Source organism: Strix uralensis, chromosome 4 (genome assembly GCF_047716275.1).
Source record: "Strix uralensis isolate ZFMK-TIS-50842 chromosome 4, bStrUra1, whole genome shotgun sequence".
Classification (NCBI taxonomy): domain Eukaryota; kingdom Metazoa; phylum Chordata; class Aves; order Strigiformes; family Strigidae; genus Strix; species Strix uralensis.
Window position 1 is genome coordinate 49,465,281 of NC_133975.1, and position 23,485 is coordinate 49,488,765.

Here is a 23,485-nt window from a genome sequence, read left to right on the forward strand (position 1 = left end):
ATGACACATTCTGAAATTTGTTATTATATTTTGGTTGGCTGCTTTTTTAGCCTGAAATTGAAAAATGTGCATAAACCCCAAAATGCTCAGTTCCAAATAGCAAATTGAATTCAGTCTCTTACATCCCAGATTAGCATCTTGGTTCACTGTGGTGCAAATGGATGGCTGGGTGTTCTTTGCTCCCTCCCCTATGAAGCAACAATCTTGACCAGAAAAGCTTCTCAGTGTCAATTCCAGTACTTTCACTGGAACAGATTTAGCTCTCATGAACTAGTATTTTCCAACAACCACCTAAATTTTGTCCCTAAACTTACAAGCAGTTCTAGCAACACAGTAAAGAACAACTTGAAATCAGACCTCAGCCTTTCTACTCACATCCTTACTGTCTCACTGTTTTCCATTAATGGATTATGCCTCTTTCCGCTCCTAAGTCTTCAACATGTTTAAACATAAATCTCTGGAGCTTCTAACTCTTAGCACTACTCCCAGTTAAGCAAAAGAAGAGTAAAAACCAGCCTCAGGACTTTGTGGTAATTATTTCCTATAACCCCTGTCCACTCTTAGTCTGTCTCACAGATGAAACAGAGATTTACTGTCCAGAGAGTAAAAGGAAAAAAAGAAAATGCAACAAATAATTTTAGAATTTTATTAACTTTAACAAAAACCTGAAAATTAAAGGGTGGTCAGTTGTTAGGAGATGAGTCAGATACACATTTAAATGCCAACTGAGAATATTTAACAAACTATGTACAACTGTCAGCCATCAACTGCTGAACACTAATCAATGTAATCCAAATCTTCTGGGATTCCAAAGCTTTTGTCAATTCTGCTTTCTTCAAATCCAAATTTACGTTTGGCCCAGGACTTTATTGAAAAGATGTTATCTGTAAACAGAATGAGAAACATTCAGTTTTGGATATTTAGGAAAGCATGAATTGTAGTCTTGGCTACAACAAAATCCTTCCATTTGCATTATCTCTGTGTATATGAAAAAGCTACATAGTGGGGAACATCATTATTGATTAGATTTAGAACAGAAAAAGGGAGGCTTTTGTTAATGAGATACTTTTACTCAGTACTAAGTAAAATATGTCTTCTTTCTGGGTGTTACCTTTATCTTTTCTTGCTCTTCTTCTATGAGAAGACTGAAAGCTACAATTACAGTGTAAGCCTGCTATAGAGTGATAAGTGTGAATATGCATAGTAAGTATTTTATAGGTCCTTTTTCGACTAGACACCTACTGTGTGACTGTCTACAACTGTGAAAATCAGATTCAGATCAACTATAAGGTTCTTTCTAGTCCTGTGTATGTTTGTTCAGATAATGTACATTTTGTTTGAAAGCTAAAAAAAAGATATTCAATTAGCTTTATTTTAGTCAAGCACTTCTCTTTTAGCATCACATTACTATTATTTTAGCATATAAATTCTCTTCAATTTAACATCATTTTTCACTGCAGTATTGATTGAAACTCACTACATCATTCCTAACACCCATAAATTGCAGCATTCCTTAAGACAGGAAGTGTCCTCTGTGTCTTCACACCTTAGAAATATTTTCTTTTCTTTAACCATCAGATATTTGGTTTTAAAACTGTCTCTTCAACAGAAAAATATGCTACAGCATATAACCTACTTGTCTCATTCAGTAGCAAAGTACTTCATAAAAGCTGAGGCATAGTTGTTAACCTCTCTCAAGACTTTGAGAACAACAGCCTGTCGTCAACAATAGAAAGCCCTGACAACAGTAGTCCCAGAAGTTGTTTTCAAATACATAACTTTATATCCCCATATGCAGTAAACAACCCAGTGCAAATGAAGGTATAAAATAATAGTCAAAAGACTATGAAAATGATATCCTGCTGCACTTGGCATAACCAATGACAGCGAGCAGTCCATCAGTAGTAGATGAATTCTAAACAAAAAATTACAAATTATATTCTAAATATTAAAAAAAAGGACATACATATTGCTTGCTCTGCAAAATGGAAATATAAAGCAATATAGCAAAGCTAAGCAACAACAGACAATTGAGTTAAACTTCCATACAAGTGTTATCACAGTAACCTTCCTCAGAACTGTGCAGCATTTTTCCTGCATGTCAAAGGTGATGAATTGAGAAATACCTACTTTATATTAGCATCCATTATATGGTAGCAGCAATAAGGTTCCACAAAACATTCTACTCTTCAGAAACAGAGGAAAATTCAGAAAAGAAGAATTAAACTTTCTGAATACCTGGATAGCACTATTTCCAGTCTCTTTCTATTAATGTTTTCCTGATCTTAAGAGGTTTTAACTCAACCAAGAAAACAAGGTGCAGGTTTTAACACGGTATGCAAAATAGCACCAGAAGAACAACAACTCCGTTGTGTGATGTGAAGTACGTTCAGTAACTAAACTGAAAAAATGGATTCTTTTTTTTTGAATCATGATAATTTTTAATTAAAATATATTTCTGCATGCTTTTATAAGTGAGAGCTATCCTGCATCAAGTCCTAAGCATATCTAAAATTCTTAACAATGAGTAGGTCTTTTACTGAAATTGCTTTAGTCTGAAGCTGTGTTAAGCAATATAAATGCATACACACCAGTCCATCTATTGGCTGCCTCCTTGGCTACTTTGTTTGTTTGGCCTGAAATAAAGAAGAAAACAACAACAAAAAAAGCATACATCACAGTAAAATCATACCATAGTTTCAAGGCAGAGGGATGAAATTTTTACTGATGGCATTTTTAGGGAACCACAAAGTATAAGGAAGTCATTCTACTGCTTCCAAACCCTTCTTCTGTTTTATGCTTTTAAGGTTCCAGCAAGCACAAAGCTGAGTTAAAGAAAAACAGGAGCAAAGGAACATAAAAGATACCACAGGAACAATTGTTTTTGAAGTGCATTTAAAAATAAAATAATCCTAGTCTTAGGTTTGCCTGGAGGCTTAATTGTATGCACCAAGTTTGGAACTAGATACATGGCCTGAAGATACTAGAGGCATCAGAGATGGAAAATATTTTATAATCCTCTCTATGAGACATAAGTAGTCCATCACATAGGTATGCATGACTCCATATAGATAAGGAAAATGATAAGGGTAGCAGTCTATCACATTAATCCAAAAATTTATCATATAGCTCTAGAAGGTCTCCCAGACTTTGAGAATCCCTTCAATGAAATGAAGACAAAATAATGTTCCTGGTTTTTAAACTTGGCTTTCCTCCCCTACCACCGCTCCAGATCTAAATACATAATAGCAAATTACCATTACTACAAATAGCTTTTATATAGTTTCCATGAGGCAAAACAGTATCAAGAAAAATTTCTCTTAGATCACCTTGCTCCCATTAAAATAAGTACTGAATCAAATCAAGCAGGTTTGTAACGTGGGAATTTATCAGAATCATTATGGTTCTCACGCCTACACATAACTTAGTTAGTCTTGTTAGTACTTGCATGATAACACTCATTTGAACGGTCAGCATGAAATTTGTCTCCAGGGATACTGAAAAGTGCATATACAATCAGGTATCCATTGTTATAAATATTATACTTCAGGCAAAATTAAATTCTGTTGAAAAATCATCTGCTAGCACATAGGAAGGTAAGCACTCATTATTCTACCCTTAATACTTCAGTAACTGATGTGAAGAATGTTTAAACTAGAGTAAAATACCACTTCAAAATCAGTGTAGTTTCTAAAAATGGCCTACAATTAGAAAGTTTGGGTACAGCATGAAGCAAAAAAGAAAGATGGACACAAAAAGGGAGTGGGTGAGAAGATGGCATTTTTTCTTGCTTGCATGCATCAGAAATTCAAGTTATTCCTATCTTGAGAGAGCTATTCCTTATTTCCTTTCCTGACTGCTTGTTGCCACCCATTGTTCAGTTCCATGACTGGCAGCGCTGACAACATACTGTAAGCCAATGGCATGTTGAACAGTACTTTACCTAACGCCACTTAAAGCAAGTCTGCAGAGTAAGGGCTTTCACCGGTCAAGATTTTAAATGTGTTAGCTACAATACTTCCCTCAGCATTTTTCTGAAACTCTAGGGTGGAAAGCTGTATTTGACTCCAAGTAATGATGTTTGAAATTAAGGGGGGAAAGTAAGATAGCACTAAACTCCATGGATCCAGAGCTGCAAGGTGACAGCATCCCGATGGTGGGTGAGCCAGCCTAGTCCACAGCACCTGCCAACTCTCAGCAGAAACCTCTGCTTTTCTGGAATCAGCTAACCAGATAAGCCCTGCACTTCTGCATCACACAGCAGCTCGAAGTTCCTGCAGCTTTCAGCACACAGCCCTGTCCTTAAAGCCTAGTGACCACCTGATACAGTGCATTAAAAAACCCACAATAGTGGCAGCGTGGTGCATTGTCATCCTTCAAACATTGCTTATGCATGTTAAAATATACCTATGTGATCATGTGTTTTTAAAATGTGACTTCTTACCTCTGTCAAAGAAAAGGCTGATACAGATACAGGTTGGTTCAAATGGCAGTGGCTGCCTATAACCGAGTGTGGCTAGAAATGAAATCATGGTAGCAAAAGCAGGAAGCTATAATGGGGAAATCCGACAGTGGGCAGCGTCTTCAATGACTTAAATAGCAGAGAAATAACAAAAAAAAACCCAAACAAAAGAAACTCCCGATAGTAAAAGTTATACAAATAGAACGAAGAAGTATTTTAACCATGTCATTCTTTCCATGCACCACCTGGGACTGATCAGACTGGGAGCAAAGTGTCACTGTAGAAGTGTGGAAGGATCACAAGTGGAGGCAGAACTTCTGATGGGGAAGGTGACATTCAAACAATCTGGCTGAATATCAAAGAAGACGCTGCCTCAGTCCTTCAGAGACTGGGAACGCACAACCCCACATTACTCTCCTGCTGGAGGGCTCAGAGTTGGGGAAAACAAGAGCCACTTGTAAAGCCTCAGGCATGCGACATCTCCAGGAAATGCATTTGCAAAAGGCTGGGGCAAGCGTTTGCTGCTTGTGATTTCCCATTTACACTGGCTGGCCCACATGCCCATATACATGATAGCACCATAAGGATGCAAGTATGGATTTATTCTGCCATGTTGAAAGTTGCTTAGACCATTAGTCATGTTGATTGCATCAACAGCAGTGCCGGCTGGCTGGGCAAGCTGCTGCAAGACAGTCACGTGTTCCTCATGTCCAGCCTGAGCAAGCTCATGCAAACAAGACAGCTTGCACTGTCTCTTGTCATCAAGTGAGACTTGTCACTACCACTGCTGCAGGATGGCACTGCAGTCTGCTTAACTACCAATTCCTTCATTTAAATTTTCCCCTCACATTTCTTTTTTCAGTTGGGGGGGGGAACAACCACACCTCATCCATCTCCAGAAACTACCGTGTCATCATCTCAGCTGTTGCCCAAAGCTACAGGCTGAGCACTTAGCTATCTGAAGGCAAGATTTAAGTCCCTTGGGATGAGGGTCAACTCTTGCCTATGATTCCACTGCAGGATCTTGTCTGTCTGCTGTATCCAACACCATGCCTGAAAAAGGAAGGAGAGACAGGTATTGGTAGTTACGGACCTGGATCACCTGAGGACACCAGCTACATCTACATCATTGCCAGCATCTTCCAGAGGCCCCTGACTCCATCACAAGAACTGACAGAAATGAAGGAATCTGCACCTTGACTGCCTTCTAGAAACCTTTTATAGTTGCTTGTTGAGACTTTCAATGGTTGCATCATCTGTATGTATATGTGCATGGAGGGCGGGAGAAAGGAGGAGTAGTAAAACAGACATCCCCCAGACACCTACTTTACGTACTGATGTAACTCAAAGTCATGATACTTCTGATTGCTTATCCTCTAGCTCCACAGGATCACACAGCCATTGGCCTCCTGGTTTTTAGACTGCACTGAAGAAGAAAGTTTAAGATCTAAAGAAGACATTAGCCTGGGAACTTAACAATTTATACACCAGAGGAGAATCAGGACACAGACTGTGTGAACTGTAAAAAGGAGAAACTCAGAGACAGTGCTGAGGGCAACTGCTAATTACCAAAACCACCACAACCACTGGGTCCCAAGCTCGACTGGAGTCCTGCTGATCCTCCTGCTGACCAGAGCTGCTCTATCAGAACTTGATTTTTGGCAACTACTAAATAGTGCTCCAGTACAAAAGCTGTGCAAGACAATGAAAGGGCCAAATGAGCAGAAGATATGAGCAATACAGGAGGCAACATATGTTCCAGATGTTCTCATTACCACTATTAGGCCCTAGTTATGCTCTAGTTGGTATCTATACATCTGCACATAGGCTGACAATATATGTAATTGCTGTCTGGAAGCAATAGAATAATCTATTTGTTCTGGACATTACATATTTATTTCTCCAATTTGTATGACAATGTATCAATAGACTTTCCTGCTCTCATGCCCGCAGGATACAAGACATTTACCTGGCTGAGGCACACACCTGTATCCTCTGATGACCAATTTCAGGCACACTTGGCATCTTCTAAGCAGGAAAACAGAAGTTTGCTTTTTGTCTCATGAACTGAACAAAAGCAACCACTGTGTGTACAGCAACGCAAGGCCCAGGAGCAGCATGGCTTGCAACACTAATCTGTTATGTTAGCAAAACACACCTGAAAATACACCCTAAACAGCTAAGGTTCAAAGAGTTAGTTTTGACCAGTCCTCATGAAAGTCTCTTCTTCTCTCAACCCCGGGTATCTCTGGAGAACTGCAGGGAACTCAAAAAGCCCAGATTCTGGGAACTGAACCATTGTCTTAAGATCTGTGATTGTCCTTATCACAGGGACAATCCCCTGTATCCGTTTAAAGGAAAGCAAAAGTAGGGAAAGGAAAGTCCAGCAGCAGTGAATGACTAAAAAGAAAGTGAGGGAGGGTTGGAAACATGTTTTATGCAGGCGAGTGACATTCTACCAGCAACCTGCAGGGATTCAGTAGGAGACCACGAGACAGAGCCGACAAAAGGCCACGTGGACAGCTGTAGGAGGTGCAGTAAGAAGCCTCCTAAAGCAAATGGACAGCACCTGGTCAGGAGTGAAGGCCAGCAGCACAAAACATTAACACATCAATGTTTCTGAACAAATCTGAACTGGCAATATATATTGGCTCAATTCTTAGCACAGTAAGGCCACATTGGTTTTGATCTGACTTGGGAAGCCCTACAGTCATTCTCAGAATATTGCAGAACTACAGGCTCCTCTTTCCTCTATTCTTTCCCCCTTCCCCCAGATTCACTTACTTTTTTGTGAAAGGTGGGGTGATGGTAATTAAAGGTCCTATTTGCATTCCAAAGTGGAATGGCCAAAAACTGCTGCAGCCTCAAATATTTCCACAGGAGGGGAGACCACTACATGCTTCATCAACATAACATATATACTCCAGGAGACTAAGTTAGTCTTTCTACCAGACTTCAGACACTTCCACAGGTGAAAACAAATTGCAATAGCAACAACCACCACCATCTCCTCACAAACATTTTCCAAACCTACTTTCAGGTTCTTTCTAAAGGCTTTTTAAACTTCTGCATGTATCATTAAAGGAATACTGAGGAAGCAGTTACTGAATAGTATTGAAAATCAGACTGTAAAGGTAACATATTTCAGCTCCAGTAACTTGGAAATGAAGAAAGAGCTGTAGCTCTCTTTCCTTTCCTAACTTCTACTCTGGCATTTTGAGGATAACTTTAAGGATTATTGTAAGTAATGTTTTTATGTGTAAACAAAATTTTCAAGTCCAGGAACCTCTATTTCTACAGAATAACAAAAACAAAACTAGCATTGTTTGGTGCAAGTTTTGACCTACCACAACTAATGCCACAAGTAAATTGTATGGATTTCCTCACTTAAAAGGCGCATGACTGCAGAGGGAACTAGCACCTTTTTGAGGAGTCACCCATCAACCTGTGGGATTGTTAGCAGATACATGCAAAATAGAACTGCAGTCTTCAGCATGTGGGCGAGGGAGTAATTTTACAGTGTGAATCGCAGTTGTTCTGCATGAAATGCAGAAAACAGCTGCAACTGTTCTCAGGGGCCAGTGAGGATTATTAGCCCAAAGATTCCCAATCTCTCTCATGAAACTGGTCAGGGTAAATTAATTGCATTAGGTGGATTTGAACTCCAATAATAATTCTGCATCCACTTAGACTGAATTTAGATGTCAAAAACGCAACTACCATAAGAAGAGTATGTGAACTTGAATCTCCAGTGACTCTGATTATTGACTGCCTTCTGAGAGTTATCCATTCTCCTGCTCATAGGCTGCCCTCACTTTCCAGAAACATTGTTTACCTTGCTATCATCACACTGTGACAGATCTGTGTTTCCCTACCTGTCTTGGAGAAGCATCATTATAACACCATTGATGCACAGCTTCCAAAATCTTTCCCATTAATGAAAACATCTCATGCAAATAAAGAGCCTGTCTCTAAATGCCAGGGTATAAGGTGAACATAGAAATTATACACCTGTCATCCACAAAGAGTAATTGCCTAGTAAGTCCTACTGACATGTCCATCCACAAACTGACACCAGACTCCAATCAAGAGACTGTAGCTTGACGCTGGAGACTATTCATGACAATGATGGGATCAAGTGGCTTCTTTAAAGTCCGTATTCGAGTATTCTTGAGACTAAGCAGTCTACAACACTGTCAACAGGATAACTCACAACACAGCAAGAACAGCTTTAAAAGAATGTTTTGTAACCAAGTATTAGGCAGCGATACCTTCACTCTGTATGCAATCTTTACCTTCCCCCATGCTTCCCAAAGAGATGTTTCCTCTTATAAGCAGAATAAAGAGCTCTTGTGGAGAACAGTGATAGTACATCACAATTCTGTCAACTCCTTTGAATCCAAAATAACACGTCATTCTTCCCCCATACTCCAGTATCCCACATAACACTTATCCCCATGATATTAATCAACAGGTCACAATGCTTCAGAATTCATGACTAAATTCAAGTCAATCCATAAATATGATTTCTTATTTAAATGACACCACAAATTCAATAGAACTATTTATACTGACATATTACTAAATAATAAAAAGGGGTATCTCTTTTTACATTTAGGCTCTGAATAAAGTTTCAGAACTACAAGAAAAAGCATTGACAATTATGAATCCTACCTACTGATCTACAACTATTTTGAAAAGCATATGACATAAGCCATTTGTGGTAGAAAAATAATCAGGAAATTTGATATACGAATGAATTAAATTAGCATTTCTACTGCAACAGCTCTGTGTGTGTGTGTGCATATATATATGCTTGAAAATAAACCTGAGCAAATATGTAACATGGTGCCAGTCTTGTTTATATGGTGAGACACAGTATTGCATAGTAAAGCTGCTAATAAGCTGATCCACTTCTCTGGGAATACGCTTTTAAAGGGTCTGCGATCTTTGTTAGCATGTTTGAAAAAAGTGTCAAGTCTCATCAGCAAAAGTTCCCTCTGTCCCATACGAAAAGGTCACACTGTCAAATTTCATCAGGATGTACATAGTGTCTGTTTGAAAAATGTCCAACAGAATTTGTCAGAATTGCTACCAAGAGAGTCCTCTCTGCAAAATACATGCTCTTGCACTTACGTTTACTATATTCACATACCCACACAAAAAGACCATTTATCTTTCAAATATCTTAGTTGCATAACTAAAATACATCTATTCTTATCCAGAGGGAAGCAACGCACTTACAAAAGGGAAACAAGCACACCAACTTTCTGATTCAGAGCTCCCTAACAACACTTTGTTTTTCTTTCCGTGGACAACTCCTCCCTCCCCACTTCATTTACTAATAAACTCCATACCCTGAGCACAGCTAAAGGAACTTGCAAACTTCTGTGCTGCTGAACTGCATTTCGCAAGAAGATCCATCCCAGAGAACTATGGTTTTTGTCCAGTTCAGGATGTTACTCTGCTGCACGCCTCACATGTCACAGAAGTTGCAGAAAGGAGTCTGGAAGGCATCGCAGGAGGTCCTCTGATCTCTGTACCTATGACTCAGTGCATGTCCAACCTTACCTATGCCCTTTCTGAGCTTGTTTTTATGGTTTCCAGTGCTAGAGCCTTTACAACCTTCCCAGGCAATCTAGTTCTGTGTTTGATTATTGCTACCATTAGAATAGTTTTTCATCTAACTTTTTTCTCCCCTGTAATTTAAGGCTATTATTTATTGCTGAGTTCTCCATGAACCTGAGCAACAGTCTATTCCTTTCCTTTTTTGAAGGAGATACGAGGAACAATCTTCTTTTGAGCCCTACTTTTGTAAATTTTTTTCTCCTAGAATGTAGTTGGTCAATGTCTGGTCTTTTCACTCTACTCTGAATTCTCCCTAGTTATATACATCTTGAGTGGGATATCAAACACTGACTGTTACAACTAAAGCCTCACTAATGCCAACTTGAGTAGAAAGATTATTTCATACATCTCATTGCTGCTTATACTTCTGTTTCTATATCTTAGTATGGTGATTTTGCTTTTCACAACAAGAATGTCTTATATCCAACCTGTAAGCTACTATAACCCTGACATCGTTTTCAATCTCCCCCCTTAACCAACTGATCCAGATCATTTGTGTAACACAATACCCTTGAATGTGTATATGTCCTTGCACTTGCCACTACTGAATCTTATTCGTTGTTTTTTAGATTCTTTGCGATTTGTCGTGCTCATTTTGAAATCTCACCTCATCCTTTTTCTATGAAGTCTCTCCTAGTTTCGTCATCTGAAAATGTAACAAAAGCGTATCTTCGACACTATTATCCAGCTCACTAACATAAATACTGAGCAGATGCACAGACACGACAGACCCTATTATAGAGCCTCATCGATTCTATGTCACTTCCTAATACTAAATTACTGATGAATACATCTTGACTACAATGATAAAGTAGTCTGAGATTCACACTACTGCAGTTTCATCAGGATCATATTTCCCTACTTTCCTTGCCACAGTATCACGCAAAACTGAGTCACAACACCAAAGACAAACTTCTCCCAATCTACAAAGGTCTCTTACAGTGGCAAAGACAAAATCTGTATGTTCTTCTAGGTATTTCCAAACTGGTTCTCTGTTACAGATTTTTTTCTGATATCCTGCTCTTTTCAGTGAAACTAGCTCATAAGATGTTAAAGCAAGGAGGGGAGAAAAACCATTGGAAATACTCTCAAATACACCACCAGTGCCAAGATTAGTCTTGCACTCATACAACCTGCCCTGCAAAATGTCTGCAGTTAAATAGCACAGAACAAGGTATCTATATTAGGAATATACACTGATAATATACAGTCCTAACTTACCATCCCATAACATATGGGAGATTTCCTAACATAAGAGATTAGAAACACATTTTTTTAAACAAGGCCAGGGAAGACTACACTTGACAGTCCTGCAACTTAGCACTGAAGACAACAAAGTGAACATCCACAATACCTTTCCTGACCTCATTTTACATATGGAAGTCATGAAATGATATAAACCAGTATTTTTTTTTAAAATTCCTTTGAACGTCACCGTAACTTTACCAAAATATTCTGAATCAAAACAGTCTGAATGAATGGTACCATACACAACTAACCTAGCAGGTCTAACACAGGGAGCAAGGAGCAAAATAATCACTCCACAAAAGCCTTTTTGTTTTATATATAAATGATCTATAGATTACTTCCATTTGATGATCTCTTCAGGGCTTTAAAACACGGCCAAATGGATTGCTACCTATTCATTTCTAAATCAAGGAGTACCATAAATGTAGTCACAAGTAGCCATTTTCCACATCACAAATTTTATCAAGTGTCTACCATTCCTAAGCAGCTCAACAGCTTTTGCCATAAAGATTTACTGGCTCAGACAATAAAATTATTCCCACATATTTCACCAGTCTGCCTCACACCCTACATATTTTTTCTGCCATTCCATATAAACAAATAAGAAACAAAATAAACAGAAAGAACAAAAATAAGCCTTGTGAGTGTTCTCATTTAATTTCAAGAAAAGGTAACTTGCCAGAGTAGCCAGTTTATTTAGGCAGTGTTACATATGTTAGCTAAAGATTTGATCTTCCAACTGCCTCTTTTCTGAGTGTCCCAAAAGTAAAATCCTACAACCCCACTGACAAAATCTTTTTTCTTTTTTGCTTAACCAGTTAAAATGCAGCTACATTTTAAAGCAAGTTGTCCTAAGTTGACACTCTCCAAGAAGAGTAGTCTTACTAGAATGTGTCTGAGATATAAAAACGTAAGTATGCATGTGGCTAAAGATTTAGGACAGTTTTTCACTGCAGAGTAACCTCTTAGCTGGAGTCCAAACTTTAGGCCAAACACAGAGACAGAGAAATTGTCTGAAACACAGAGAATTAGGGCGTTTTCCTGAAAACCAAATGACCCTTCTGAACTTCAGCTTCCCAGCTTCAGTCAAAAGCCCCACATTTCACTTCAAGCTTTGTGCCTTAGGAATATATCTGCAGCTGCACCTTAAGCTGCACCAGTCTGTCCTGGTGGTCCTTTACTCATTATTCTTCATGGCTGTTATATTCGCCTTTCTTTCCAAGTGCTAGAAGCTGCTCACCCATTTACCTACCCCTGTTACTCTCTCATTCAATTCTTTCCAAATCCATTTTCTACACAGTTCAACTCATTGCATACTTCAGGAAGATACGCTTTGAAAAATCTGTCACCGGATGTGCTCCTAGTTGGTCAGAGGATCCCTGGTTGCTCTTCAGGGCAACTACCACAGACAGACAATTCTGGGAGATGCGTGACAAATTACCCCATGTATGAAAGCCTTCTGAAGAAGGCAGTGAAAGACCTAATTAGACAAACTGTTTGGTGGAGAGAGATTGATTTCAAAGACCTCGGGAGAGTCTACCACAAGACGATCAGTTCCTAACTTGAGCTGACAACTTGCTGTTATCACTGGTGAACTACAGTACAGGAATGAAAGGCCAAGGTGAGAACTCCTTAACCTACTTTTGTCAGGGAAGGTCCTTAAACCACCACATTATGGCCTCTGGTAATCAGAGCTAGATTCTGCTCTGCAAGTGTTGGCTCCATCAAAGGACCAGCATTTTCAATAACCGACCTGCAAACAAGCCTCCCTTGATTTTCAAGATAAAAAGAAAATTGGAAGGGATGAAAATCAAGGAGCAGAAATACTGCTTAAATTTGCAATTCCTTCTTATTTGCCACAATCACCAAAGGAGCTTGGAGTGTTAGTGATCAAGTATACATTTGTAATTCCACTCATTAGCACCCTGTTCTTTTCAACTTTACTTAACAGTTAAAATTTATGTTTACTGTTACTATGTGTAACTATGATTACATACATTTATAATTTTTAGAAAGAATTAGGAATAAAGTTATGCTTAGTTTTGGTAAAGCATTTTGCTTTGTCTTTCAATGTATCTTTTGAAGGTAATTAAATTTGCCAACCTTTCAACTGAATGACAAGCCATTCAAAGAACAGTATAGGGAGCAGGGGAAGCATTAAAAAAATCTTAGCTTGATGTAATTAGCTGAGTAAATGTGTTCTTTCATTACTGGTGCACATCTGGTTGCACTCAAAGAGTTGTGGTTAATGGTTTGATGTCCAAGTGTAGAGCAGTGACGAGTGGTGCTCCTCAGGGGTTGGTGTTGGGACCAGTACTGTTTAACATCTTTGTTGGGAACATGGACAGTGGGATCGAGTGCACCCTCAGCAAGTTTGCCAACAACACCAAGCTGTGCGGTGCAGTCGACATGCTGGAAGGAGGGATGTGCCATCCAGACGGACCTGGACAGCTGAAGAGGTGGGGCCGTGCAAACCTCATGAAGTTCACAAGGCCAAGTGCAAGGTCCTGCACATGGGTCGGGGCAATCCCAAGCACAAATACAGGCTGGGCAATGAGTGGATTGAGAGCAGCCCTGCAGAGAAGGACTCAAGGGTATTAGTGGATGGAAAACTGACTATGAGCCAGCAATGTGTGCTCACAGCCCAGAAAGCCAGCCATATCCTGGGCTGCATCAAGAGAAGTGTGGCCAGCAGGTCAAGGGAGAGGATTCTCCCCCTCTACTCTGCTCTCGTGAGACCCCACCTGCAGTGCTGTGTCCAGCTCTGGGGCCCCCAACACAAGAAGGACATGGACCTGCTCGAGTGGGTCCAGAGGAGGCCACGAAGATGATCAGGGGGCTGGAGCACCTCCCCTGTGAGGACAAGCTGAGAGAGTTGGGGTTGTTCAGCCTGGAGAAGAGAAGGCTCCAGGGAGACCTTATAGCGGCCTTCCAGTACTTACAGGGGGCCTACAGGGAAGATGGGGAGGGACTCTCTACCAGGGAGTGTAGGGATAGGATGAGAGGTAACAGTTTTAAACTGAGAGTAGTTTTAGATTAGATTTAAGGAAGAAATTCTTTACTGTGATGGTGGTGAGACACTGGAACAGGTTGTCTGGAGAACCTGTGGCTGCCCCCTCCCTGGAAGTGTTCAAGGCCAGGTTGGACAGGGCTTTGAGCAACCTGGTCTAGTGGAAGGTGTCCCTGCCCATGGCAGGGGGGTTGGAACTAGATGATCTTTAAGGTCCCTTCCAACCCAAACCATTCTATAATTCTGGTAGTTCCATGATGAAGGAGGAAAAAAGGAAAAAAAAAAGGGGGGGGGGGGTGCTTTGTGGTTTTGTTTTTATTAGTAGCAGATAGCCCACAAGTTATGTACATGAACACACATTGCCTATTTCCTGTCATATCCTCATCCAAATCTTCAGGAGATGAATACATTAAATATATAAGTTCTCTGAAAGATGAGACTAAGTAAAAAAAGGAGTCCTCACTTTTAAATCTATTATTTTTCTATGTACTTGTAAAAACAAAAAACAAAAAACAAAAAACAAAACCAACCCCAAAACCCAAACTATGCACCCCACAAAACCCAGCAGCTGAACCAACATTACCTTTTCATCATTCAGCCTCAAGTTAAGATGAAGAAACTGCTAAACCCAGACCTATTTTCTCATACTGTCTGTATACCCTGACATAATTCTTCACAACAGTTTGTCAAGCTGAGATTTTGAGTGTTTAGACACATCAGAATTAGAAAATTTTGAAGCATCTACAATGAAAAAAAAGACACTTCCAAGTACATACTACATAATGCATGACATTTTTATGGTATTCAGTAAAGTCTGAATATTTTCCCAAAATTTATTTTCACACAGTCATATAAGTATTAGTTTTAGAAAATAATCTAACCCTGAACTGGACTGGTAGTGATGCCTCTGAGATCATGCTTTCGGAGATTCAAAAGGATAACTATCTGGATATTTCTGGTTTGAAATCATGTTCATTTGAACAACTTACGCCTCTTGCTACAGGATAAAAATAAACAAAGAGAGCAGAAGTAAAAAGGTTGACACCAAAATTGCTACATTACATTTGTTGTATCTGGCAGTTTGCTAATTTTTGAATATACAGTTTGTCTAGACACGTTCAGATCACTGTTTTAAAGGTAAAAGCCTAAGACATAAAAATTATCAGTAATTGGACATTCTAACAACATGCTAAATAAAACAGGAATGCTGACAGGCAACATCTGAGACCAGCCCCATAAATATTAGCAATCATACCACATGGAAGTCACTAACTTCAGTCAGTATGTAGCTATTTCTGAGATTACTGTCCCATGCAAAGGCACAAAGTAACCAAAGCACAGCTACTGTGAAAAAAATAGCAAAGACCCAACAATGTGTTAATATAAATCAACATTCCTCTAGCTACAGTGGAAGAACAAGAAGTTTGAAATTCTAGAAGTGTTTGTTTTACAGTAAACACTGAAAATGTTTAGCTGTTTCCAGTTACACACTGGCCAACAACTCAGAGCAAAATCCATACCATTTATACACTTACGCTGCCAGACAAACTCTTCTATAAAATTAATTGTCAGAAGAACTTCATTAGCTCCCTAACATCTCTCTCTGGTGAGCAGAAAGAATTAAACTTATGCAGCAGGTTAATCTTGATGTTACATGAGCTTTTTCTGTTGTCTTTATGAAAATCTGGATAAATTATCAACTACTGAAACACCTTTGTTCTCTACAGTAATCTTTAGGGAATCTAGCAGCATCACATGTATCCATACATGTATGTCATAGAAGCCTTTCTCCTGGAGGAACAGAGAATCTCTTCTCTGCAATGGCTGCTTCCCATGAGAATATCCTCCAGTCTACAAAAATCTGCCTCAAAGCTGAGAAACAAGGGTTATGTCCTGCACCAGCTGAGGCAGGATTACAAGTTTAACAGGGAAGTATAAAATCCCAGTATTTATGTTTGGGTTGGTTTTTTTTTTTTTTACTTCCAATGACTGTTGTCAGTTTTACTGCCTTTAATGTTGAGGAAGAATTTATTACTCAATTCTAACTCACACAAGATGGTTTAAACAACACTTTCAAGCGACAAAGACAAGCTTCAACCACTGAACTGCAGTGGTTGTTACAAGAAATCCACATATTTTGTAATTCTAGATATATTTTTACAATACCCTACCTGCAAAATGGAATTACCCAAATATATCCACAAGACCAGACTATTACGTAGCTTCCTCTAGTGGGTAGTCCCTAAATCTTGTTTCTTCTGCTATTTACTTTAGTTAATTGTTACATACAAATACTGAAATTCTGCATTCAAATGCTGTAAACTTGGGAAGGCATAAGAGCTTATACTTCATCTGTCTAATACAAAAGCCGAAGAAATTAAGCCAAAATATATACCAAAACATTTGTTACCGATATTAAAATGACAAGCAGTGAAGTCAGCAAAAAACAGAGTCAGTATTTTAGTATTCTGATTTGCCCCCTTGTGAATATGCATTATAATATATTTAGTTACATGGTCAAACATGACTTTCCCACCACAAGACTCAGGAAGCAAGACAGATGTTCATCTTTTAGTTGAGTCGTCAGATATTTGCTATGAATCATCCAAACTTTGTTTTGACCCTGGAATTAGTGTGTGGTTTAATGAGGCTCATCACTGTACAGTAGGGGTTTTTTTCTGCAATACCCCTTTGAGGGAAAGAGCAATTAAAAAGGCATAGCAAAGCATTCACCAAATTTGAAGTCCACTGAAATCAGATATCAATTTGATACACCCCTAAAATACCACAACAAAAATCAAGGCAGCTCTATGATATGGGATGGGAAATTAATAGATTGAAATTTTATATCGAGCATCAGAAAGATTTCCTTACAGGTTGAAGTCATTAAGGAAGAAGAGGGAAAACCCAAATGTAGAAAGTAACAACTGCCCATTACAAAACATATTATACTGAACAATCCAACTCTTAAAAAGAGTGTAATTATGTAACATAACAGCCACCTCTGATTTCTGACTCAAAATGAAAGGTAATTTAGAGTTAGTAATCTGCTCAGGTGATCTAATTGGAAATAATCACAAGGATTATGTTATCTAAATTGTACAGCCAGTAGAAAATCATATCACTTACATGCAGTTTGAAAATGCTTTAAAATCTGTAAACCAGTAACTTTGATTATAAGGTTATTCTGTGAAACAGCAGCAGTAACTTTCATGTCTAGCTGAACACCTTCCATTGCCTGAGATTCTTCATTGCCTTCTAACACTAAAAACTATAACTTCCTGCATCGTGTTTGCCTTTGCTCTTTGCTGCACTCTGAAAAAAGAGAAATGCCCCCAACTTTTTTTTTCCCCCATTAAAGCCCATAAAATTCCATTCAGCTTTGACAAAGACATTAAGTCCTCAAAATTGACATCACATATATTCATTTATAAGTTGCCAGCAACAATGTGCACTGCCAGTGCAACAATGACTGATGAAACATGTAGTGAAGCAGAAACTTTTTAACCAAAGGTCAGGGACAAATTATTTTCAAAACACTACTGCCTGGGAATCCTACAGGTAGCCCAACAAGGCTAACCTCACCAGCTTCCTAAGTGCTCATCCCTCCATTGATTGAAGAAGCTCACGTGGAGCTTCTACACATTTCCAGAAGAAAAAAAAAAAGGAAAAAAAAGGAAGAGCATGACTGAAGTAACTAATGATAAAATTTCTTTCCCTTTCCCTCTTTTTCAGGATATTATTCTCTGTGTTGCCAGCTCACGCAGTTTGCCCTAGCATTCAGGCTGCCATTTGACCCCTTGTGCCTAGTATTTAGTAATGTGCTCACTGCAACTGCTTCAGAGAAAGGCTCCTCAGATCATTCAGTGCAAGGGTATCTCAGCAGTTAAAATACCTGGCACTATGAATCCCTCTGCTGTCGGTATCTGCCTAACCTCATTCATTTTTACAGCTGGAATCAGCTGGAATGTGCCTGTTACTTGTCCTCAGGAGAGCACATAGCGAGGGATTTACAGCACAGTAACTAACCTCAGGTCTTGAGTTTGCTTATTCCCTGGCATACCATTACATCCTTGGGGAAAGATAACGCAGCTGACAAAAAATGTCACAGCCCCTCAAAATAAATATATGTCCAATTCTGGGGTGTGCTGCCAACTCTGTTTATGTTCCTGGCTTTCTCTCAGCACATTTCTAAAGCTGTGGACTTTGTTAGGAGAATAAGGAAAGAGAAAGATTCAGTCAGATATCTTCTCAGAAAAAGGTCTGTGCTTGTTCCTCATCACTCTGTAATGGCATTCTGGCATTACAGCAACTGAATACGCAGTGGTGTTTGGGTAGCAATGCAAGAACCTAATAAATAAAACATGAAATTTGAAGTAGAGAAAATTCAATAAAATTTCATGCATGCTTTTCATTTTTCGTGCTAAGGATCAGAATATTAAGTATGTTTCAGGGCCCAGTTCTGTATTAAGTATTAAAGTCCCTCATCATTCCTCATATTGCATTAGAATTAGAAACTCCAACCAAAACCCAGCATGTCAGAGGTGGTACAAACAGTAAGTCAACAGCGTAATACCATACTTATGTAGACGTGACAGTTAAGTGTTTCTAACACAATGCTTATGTTCTAAACAGACAAGACAAAGTAAGTAGAAAGATACCTGTTTTGCCAGCATGGAATTGAAGGTAAGTGGGAGCCAGACTACTCTTCCTACCCATTCTAGGATTCACCACACTTAGAAGTTATAGAATTAATATGGTTCTAGAAAGAATGGTCCTGATATTAATTCTAACACATCAGAGTATTTCAATTTTAGGATTGTTTGTTAATTGCACAGTTGCTGGCAGAGTACATAGCAGTAAGAACCCCTTTACACAATACACAGAACATGAAAAAAAATGGTCTGTGTACCTGTATTGTATTGCTTACAGCTTTACAAAGAAAAGCAGCTATTCTTTGGCTTATCTCTGCATACCAGTTTTTAAACTAAAGAAGTGCAGACCTTTTCATGCAAAAGTTCAGTTTAAACAATATACAACTTACGCATTTCTTCAACGACGTCTGGATCACATTCTCTGTATTTGTCTATTTCTGCCTTTAACTGTTCTTTTTTCTGCCGAAGGGCAGCAAGTTCCTCTATTAGAGCTGCACGTTCCGCCTGAGGATTTGAAGTATGTTGGGAGATATAAAAAAAATACAAAAATAAAAATCAGTCATTATTGCACAGAATGTTTTGCAAAAAATAAAAATATGTAAATTTAAAAGCTGTTTTCACTGCTGGTTTCTGTCAATGAACCAGCCGAGCATTTTATGCACACACAAAAGTCTCAGTGACACTAAATGATATCAAGTACAAACTGGAAGGAAAAAAAATAAAGCCAAAATGGATAAACAAAAGAACAATTTTCTATAACCTTTGAACTCTATGTGGTTTGACAAACTCCAAACTGAGTTCTTAATTGTTGGGTTTAAAGGTTAAACAATATTTAGGAGTGCTAGTCTTGTAATTAAAGACAGCATTACAGAACAACCTACCATTCATACTTCCACAAATCAGTATGCTGTGTGCTAATACCCTCTGAATCTATTTTCCTCCTTTTTCCCACACCATTTAAGAGCAGTGGTCTCAAAAGTAAATTCAGATATTTATGATATGGTAGTCTTTGCTGGGAAAGTATACAATACCAACTTCAAATATTCTATTGATCAATAAGAATCTGCAGACACTGACTCAACATGAGCTCTCCCATAGCCAACTCAGCACATAGTTTTAATTCAGTCTGTAGTTACAGCCAAACACTATAACTAGCTGAGATTCAAAGAACTCATGCTAGGGCACTGGGTAGCCAAAAAAAGCCAGATAGCATGAATTTGTAAACCATCGGGTTTTTAGCCAGTGGCAATTTCCACGGCAGTCCAGCAGCCTGAGGTGGGTTTTGGTTTGGGGTTTTTTTTGGGGGTGGAGTGGGTGTTGGTTTTGTTTTGTTTTTGTTTTTTTTTTCTCCCAAAAACTTTCATATTCAGAGTGCTTTTGCCAGCAGTCTGTATTCAGCACGTTCTGAAAATGCAGATTGGAAATCAAAAGCTTCCAGATGCTGGGGTATGGAGGCCAGCTGCTCAGAGACCTACATCATGATCTAGATTTCTCAGGACTTCTTCCTGATGTACAATCCCAAATCAAAACATTGGAAGCATCAGCCAGAACAGGATTTCCAGGACCCATAGATTTTTGTGACTAGGGCAGGCCACACGGCAGAGAAGCCCAAGTCCATTTGGAAACCTGACAAGCACAACTGCATGAGAAACATGCCTGTGATTCCCTGATTACAGTCAAACCCAGAGCATTTCTATAGAAAAATATTTTGGATTCTAAGATTTGGTACTTTTCTACAAAATTCAATTCCACCAGAAACCTTCTGGCTGTCCCTGTTTATGCATTTTTTTTGAGGTTTAAACCACTTCAAACTAAGCATCTCAAAACAAAGCAGCAATTTAGAATACCATATGAAGTATTTCTAACTAATATGCAACTTCCTATGTATGGTAAATATGAAGCCTAAATATTATTTTGCAGTGTTAACAGCTTCAGCATGCAAAAAGCACCAAGCTTACACAGCTGCTCAGAATAGTAATTTAGAAATCTAGATTATAAGTAAGATGTAAAAAAATAAGATGCCCAACACCTAAGTTTGCAGCTACTAGATTTGGCAGTTCAGCAACCATTGATGACTTTGGTACCTACCTCTGGGTAGTTCAAGTTTTAAGATATCTTTAAATCTGAAAAAGCCTGGAAGATTACTAGACTTCAGGCAGTCACGCATTTTCTCAGCCTTGGAGCAACCAGTTGTCAATATTTTACTTGTTAGTGCATGACCAACTAAGGAATAATCCAGTATCTGATTTTTATAACATCCTGTTCTCATCACCAGTATTTAGAATTAATGGATTTCCAATGACTACATTAGTATTTACAAACCGTGTATATTTGTAGCCCTATTTCCTGGCAGGAATACCTCCCCGTCAAAGCAACTTACAGTATCTTCACGTCCAATTTTGGATTTCTCAATGCTTTTTTGTAAAGCCTCTTTCTTCTGACTGCTTTCAGCAAACTGATAAAGGAAACAAAGAACAAAGTCACCTCTTTCAGAAACATATATTAAACATACCTATAAAATGTGTATACATATAAATATATTTAAATAAACATATGGATATACACTTTTAAGTTTATAAATTTATATACGTTTATAACTTGTATAATAAAAACAAAGACAAAATGAATACAAAAGCACCCAAATATAAGTCTCAGGCTCTGAACAACAGAAAAGAATTACAGGAAGCAACTTAAAGTCCAAGAAGTTTTCACTCCCATGGCACATAATCTTGTTCTGTACTGCATGTTCAGCCTGGGATCAAAATCCTATTTCATACCATAATCTGGCATCTCTATACAAAGGACTCCATGACATGGAGGCTTTGGATTAGATGATGTCCTCTGGTCCTTTTCCAGCTCTCTTTATTCAATGGAAGCAGTGACAAAAGCTGTAGCAGATCCACCTGCTCAGCTGCTGAGACCAGTTTTCCCAAAGTCTGGTATGCCATTGGCATGGCCTCAATCCCTTTTGCATACTGATGAATAGAAGCCTCTATAGCTCAAAGGCATGAAAAGCCATGGTCCCCTCTTTCTGTGCTGCACCCACACTGCTAGACTTCAGAGTTCCCTTCCTTCAGGCCTGAGGCAGAGGAATCTCACAGAAGTGGCTGTCTCACAGGGCTGGTGTGAATACTCCCTCCATTCTCCTGTTACTCCAGAAGGAATCATTCGTAAAGAGAGATCTCTCTCCATTAATCCGCCACCCATCTTGAACCAGGGCCTTCCAGTTTAGTTGGAAGTTTTCCAGAGATACTTTGGAAACTCTTAAGCTGAGCAGGATGTATGACTCGTCCCTCAGAGACACAATAATCAGCATTAGTCAAAGCACCTTCAAATATTAAATGAGATGAATGAGAATGGAAAAAAAAAATTCTAATAAAATATAGTTTGGAAACTAGTTACTGCATTTGAAACCAACACCAAAATAAAAAAAGAAGAAAAAACAGTATGCTTTGTAAGTACTCACTCTTTGGTTTATCATTAAGATGTTCTGAGCACCAGTCCGGTAGAAAACTAGTGTATCAGACTAATTGTGAAGACAATGAAGGTGGCTGTCAGAGCTTAGGTTTCATTCTGCCTTTCCCCAAAAACCCTCACACAAAGTCTCCACTTATAAATTCCCTTTCTCACTGAGGACCCCACTGAGTGGAAAAGCATTCCTAGACGTTTCTTGCAACCCCTAGGCTTGATAATTTAACCATATCATTTATATTCTTGTGCAGCTGAAACACAAGTACCACATTCATACAATGCAAACAGAACTGTTTTGGAGCTATAATTGCTTCTCAATTTCTATTTAAACTCATGTTCAGTCCGTATTTTCAGAAACAAATATTAAATATAAATGCATGATAAATATCAGGCAGAGCTTACTGCTAAGTTTTAGAGATCAGCCATAATGGTAAAAAGAAAACTCATACTGGTGGTCCATATAGGTTAGAACTGACTCAGCCCAACTGCAGCTTACTGGGTTTAGGGGTTCCTTTTATAGCTCAGTTTTTAAAAATTAATTACTCTTTCTGGATAAGTATATGTTCATGAATATGTGAGCATACATACATACAAGAAGGTCTCCTTTCAAAAAGAATGTTCTAGTTTTTCTTCAATTTATATAGAAATTACAGTAATGGTAAGGCATATATAATTCAGGGAAAAATATGTCCAGCTGTTTACTCATCGCTGTCAGTGCAAGTAACCACAGAGGCAGCGAGGGTTTCAGTATGTGGCTTGAAGTACACCAACATCTTAATTTTGGTGGATCGTTAAACAGCACTCTTTCTGGGCTTTCCACAAAATTCTTAAGAAATTAAGTTAGTCCCCACACTATGCCATACTAAACAGAAGTGCACAGTTCAGAGGAGAAGTACTTAGGTGCAGTTTGCAGTTCATAAAGCCCAGGGAAGACAAACACCAGAGCACACTCTGACAAAGAACTTTTCTGGAACAAAACTTGCAGAGGAAGCAGAGAAGCCAAGGAGTTTA

The 23,485-nt window shown here is 38.7% G+C and overlaps 1 protein-coding gene across 1 annotated transcript in view; it reads right to left on the bottom strand.

Annotated features, from left to right (window-relative positions):
• Positions 1-632: 632 nt before the first annotated feature.
• Positions 633-23,485, bottom strand: part of MND1 (meiotic nuclear divisions 1) — a 43,544-nt gene continuing 20,691 nt past the window's right edge. The window contains exons 5-8 of the mRNA XM_074865090.1: positions 21,384-21,458; positions 19,393-19,507; positions 2,592-2,636; positions 633-884 (exon numbers count right to left, since the gene is read on the bottom strand). Coding sequence (XP_074721191.1) covers positions 778-884; positions 2,592-2,636; positions 19,393-19,507; positions 21,384-21,458 — 342 coding nt within the window. The 3' untranslated portion in view covers positions 633-777. The remainder of the gene's footprint in view (positions 885-2,591; positions 2,637-19,392; positions 19,508-21,383; positions 21,459-23,485) is intronic.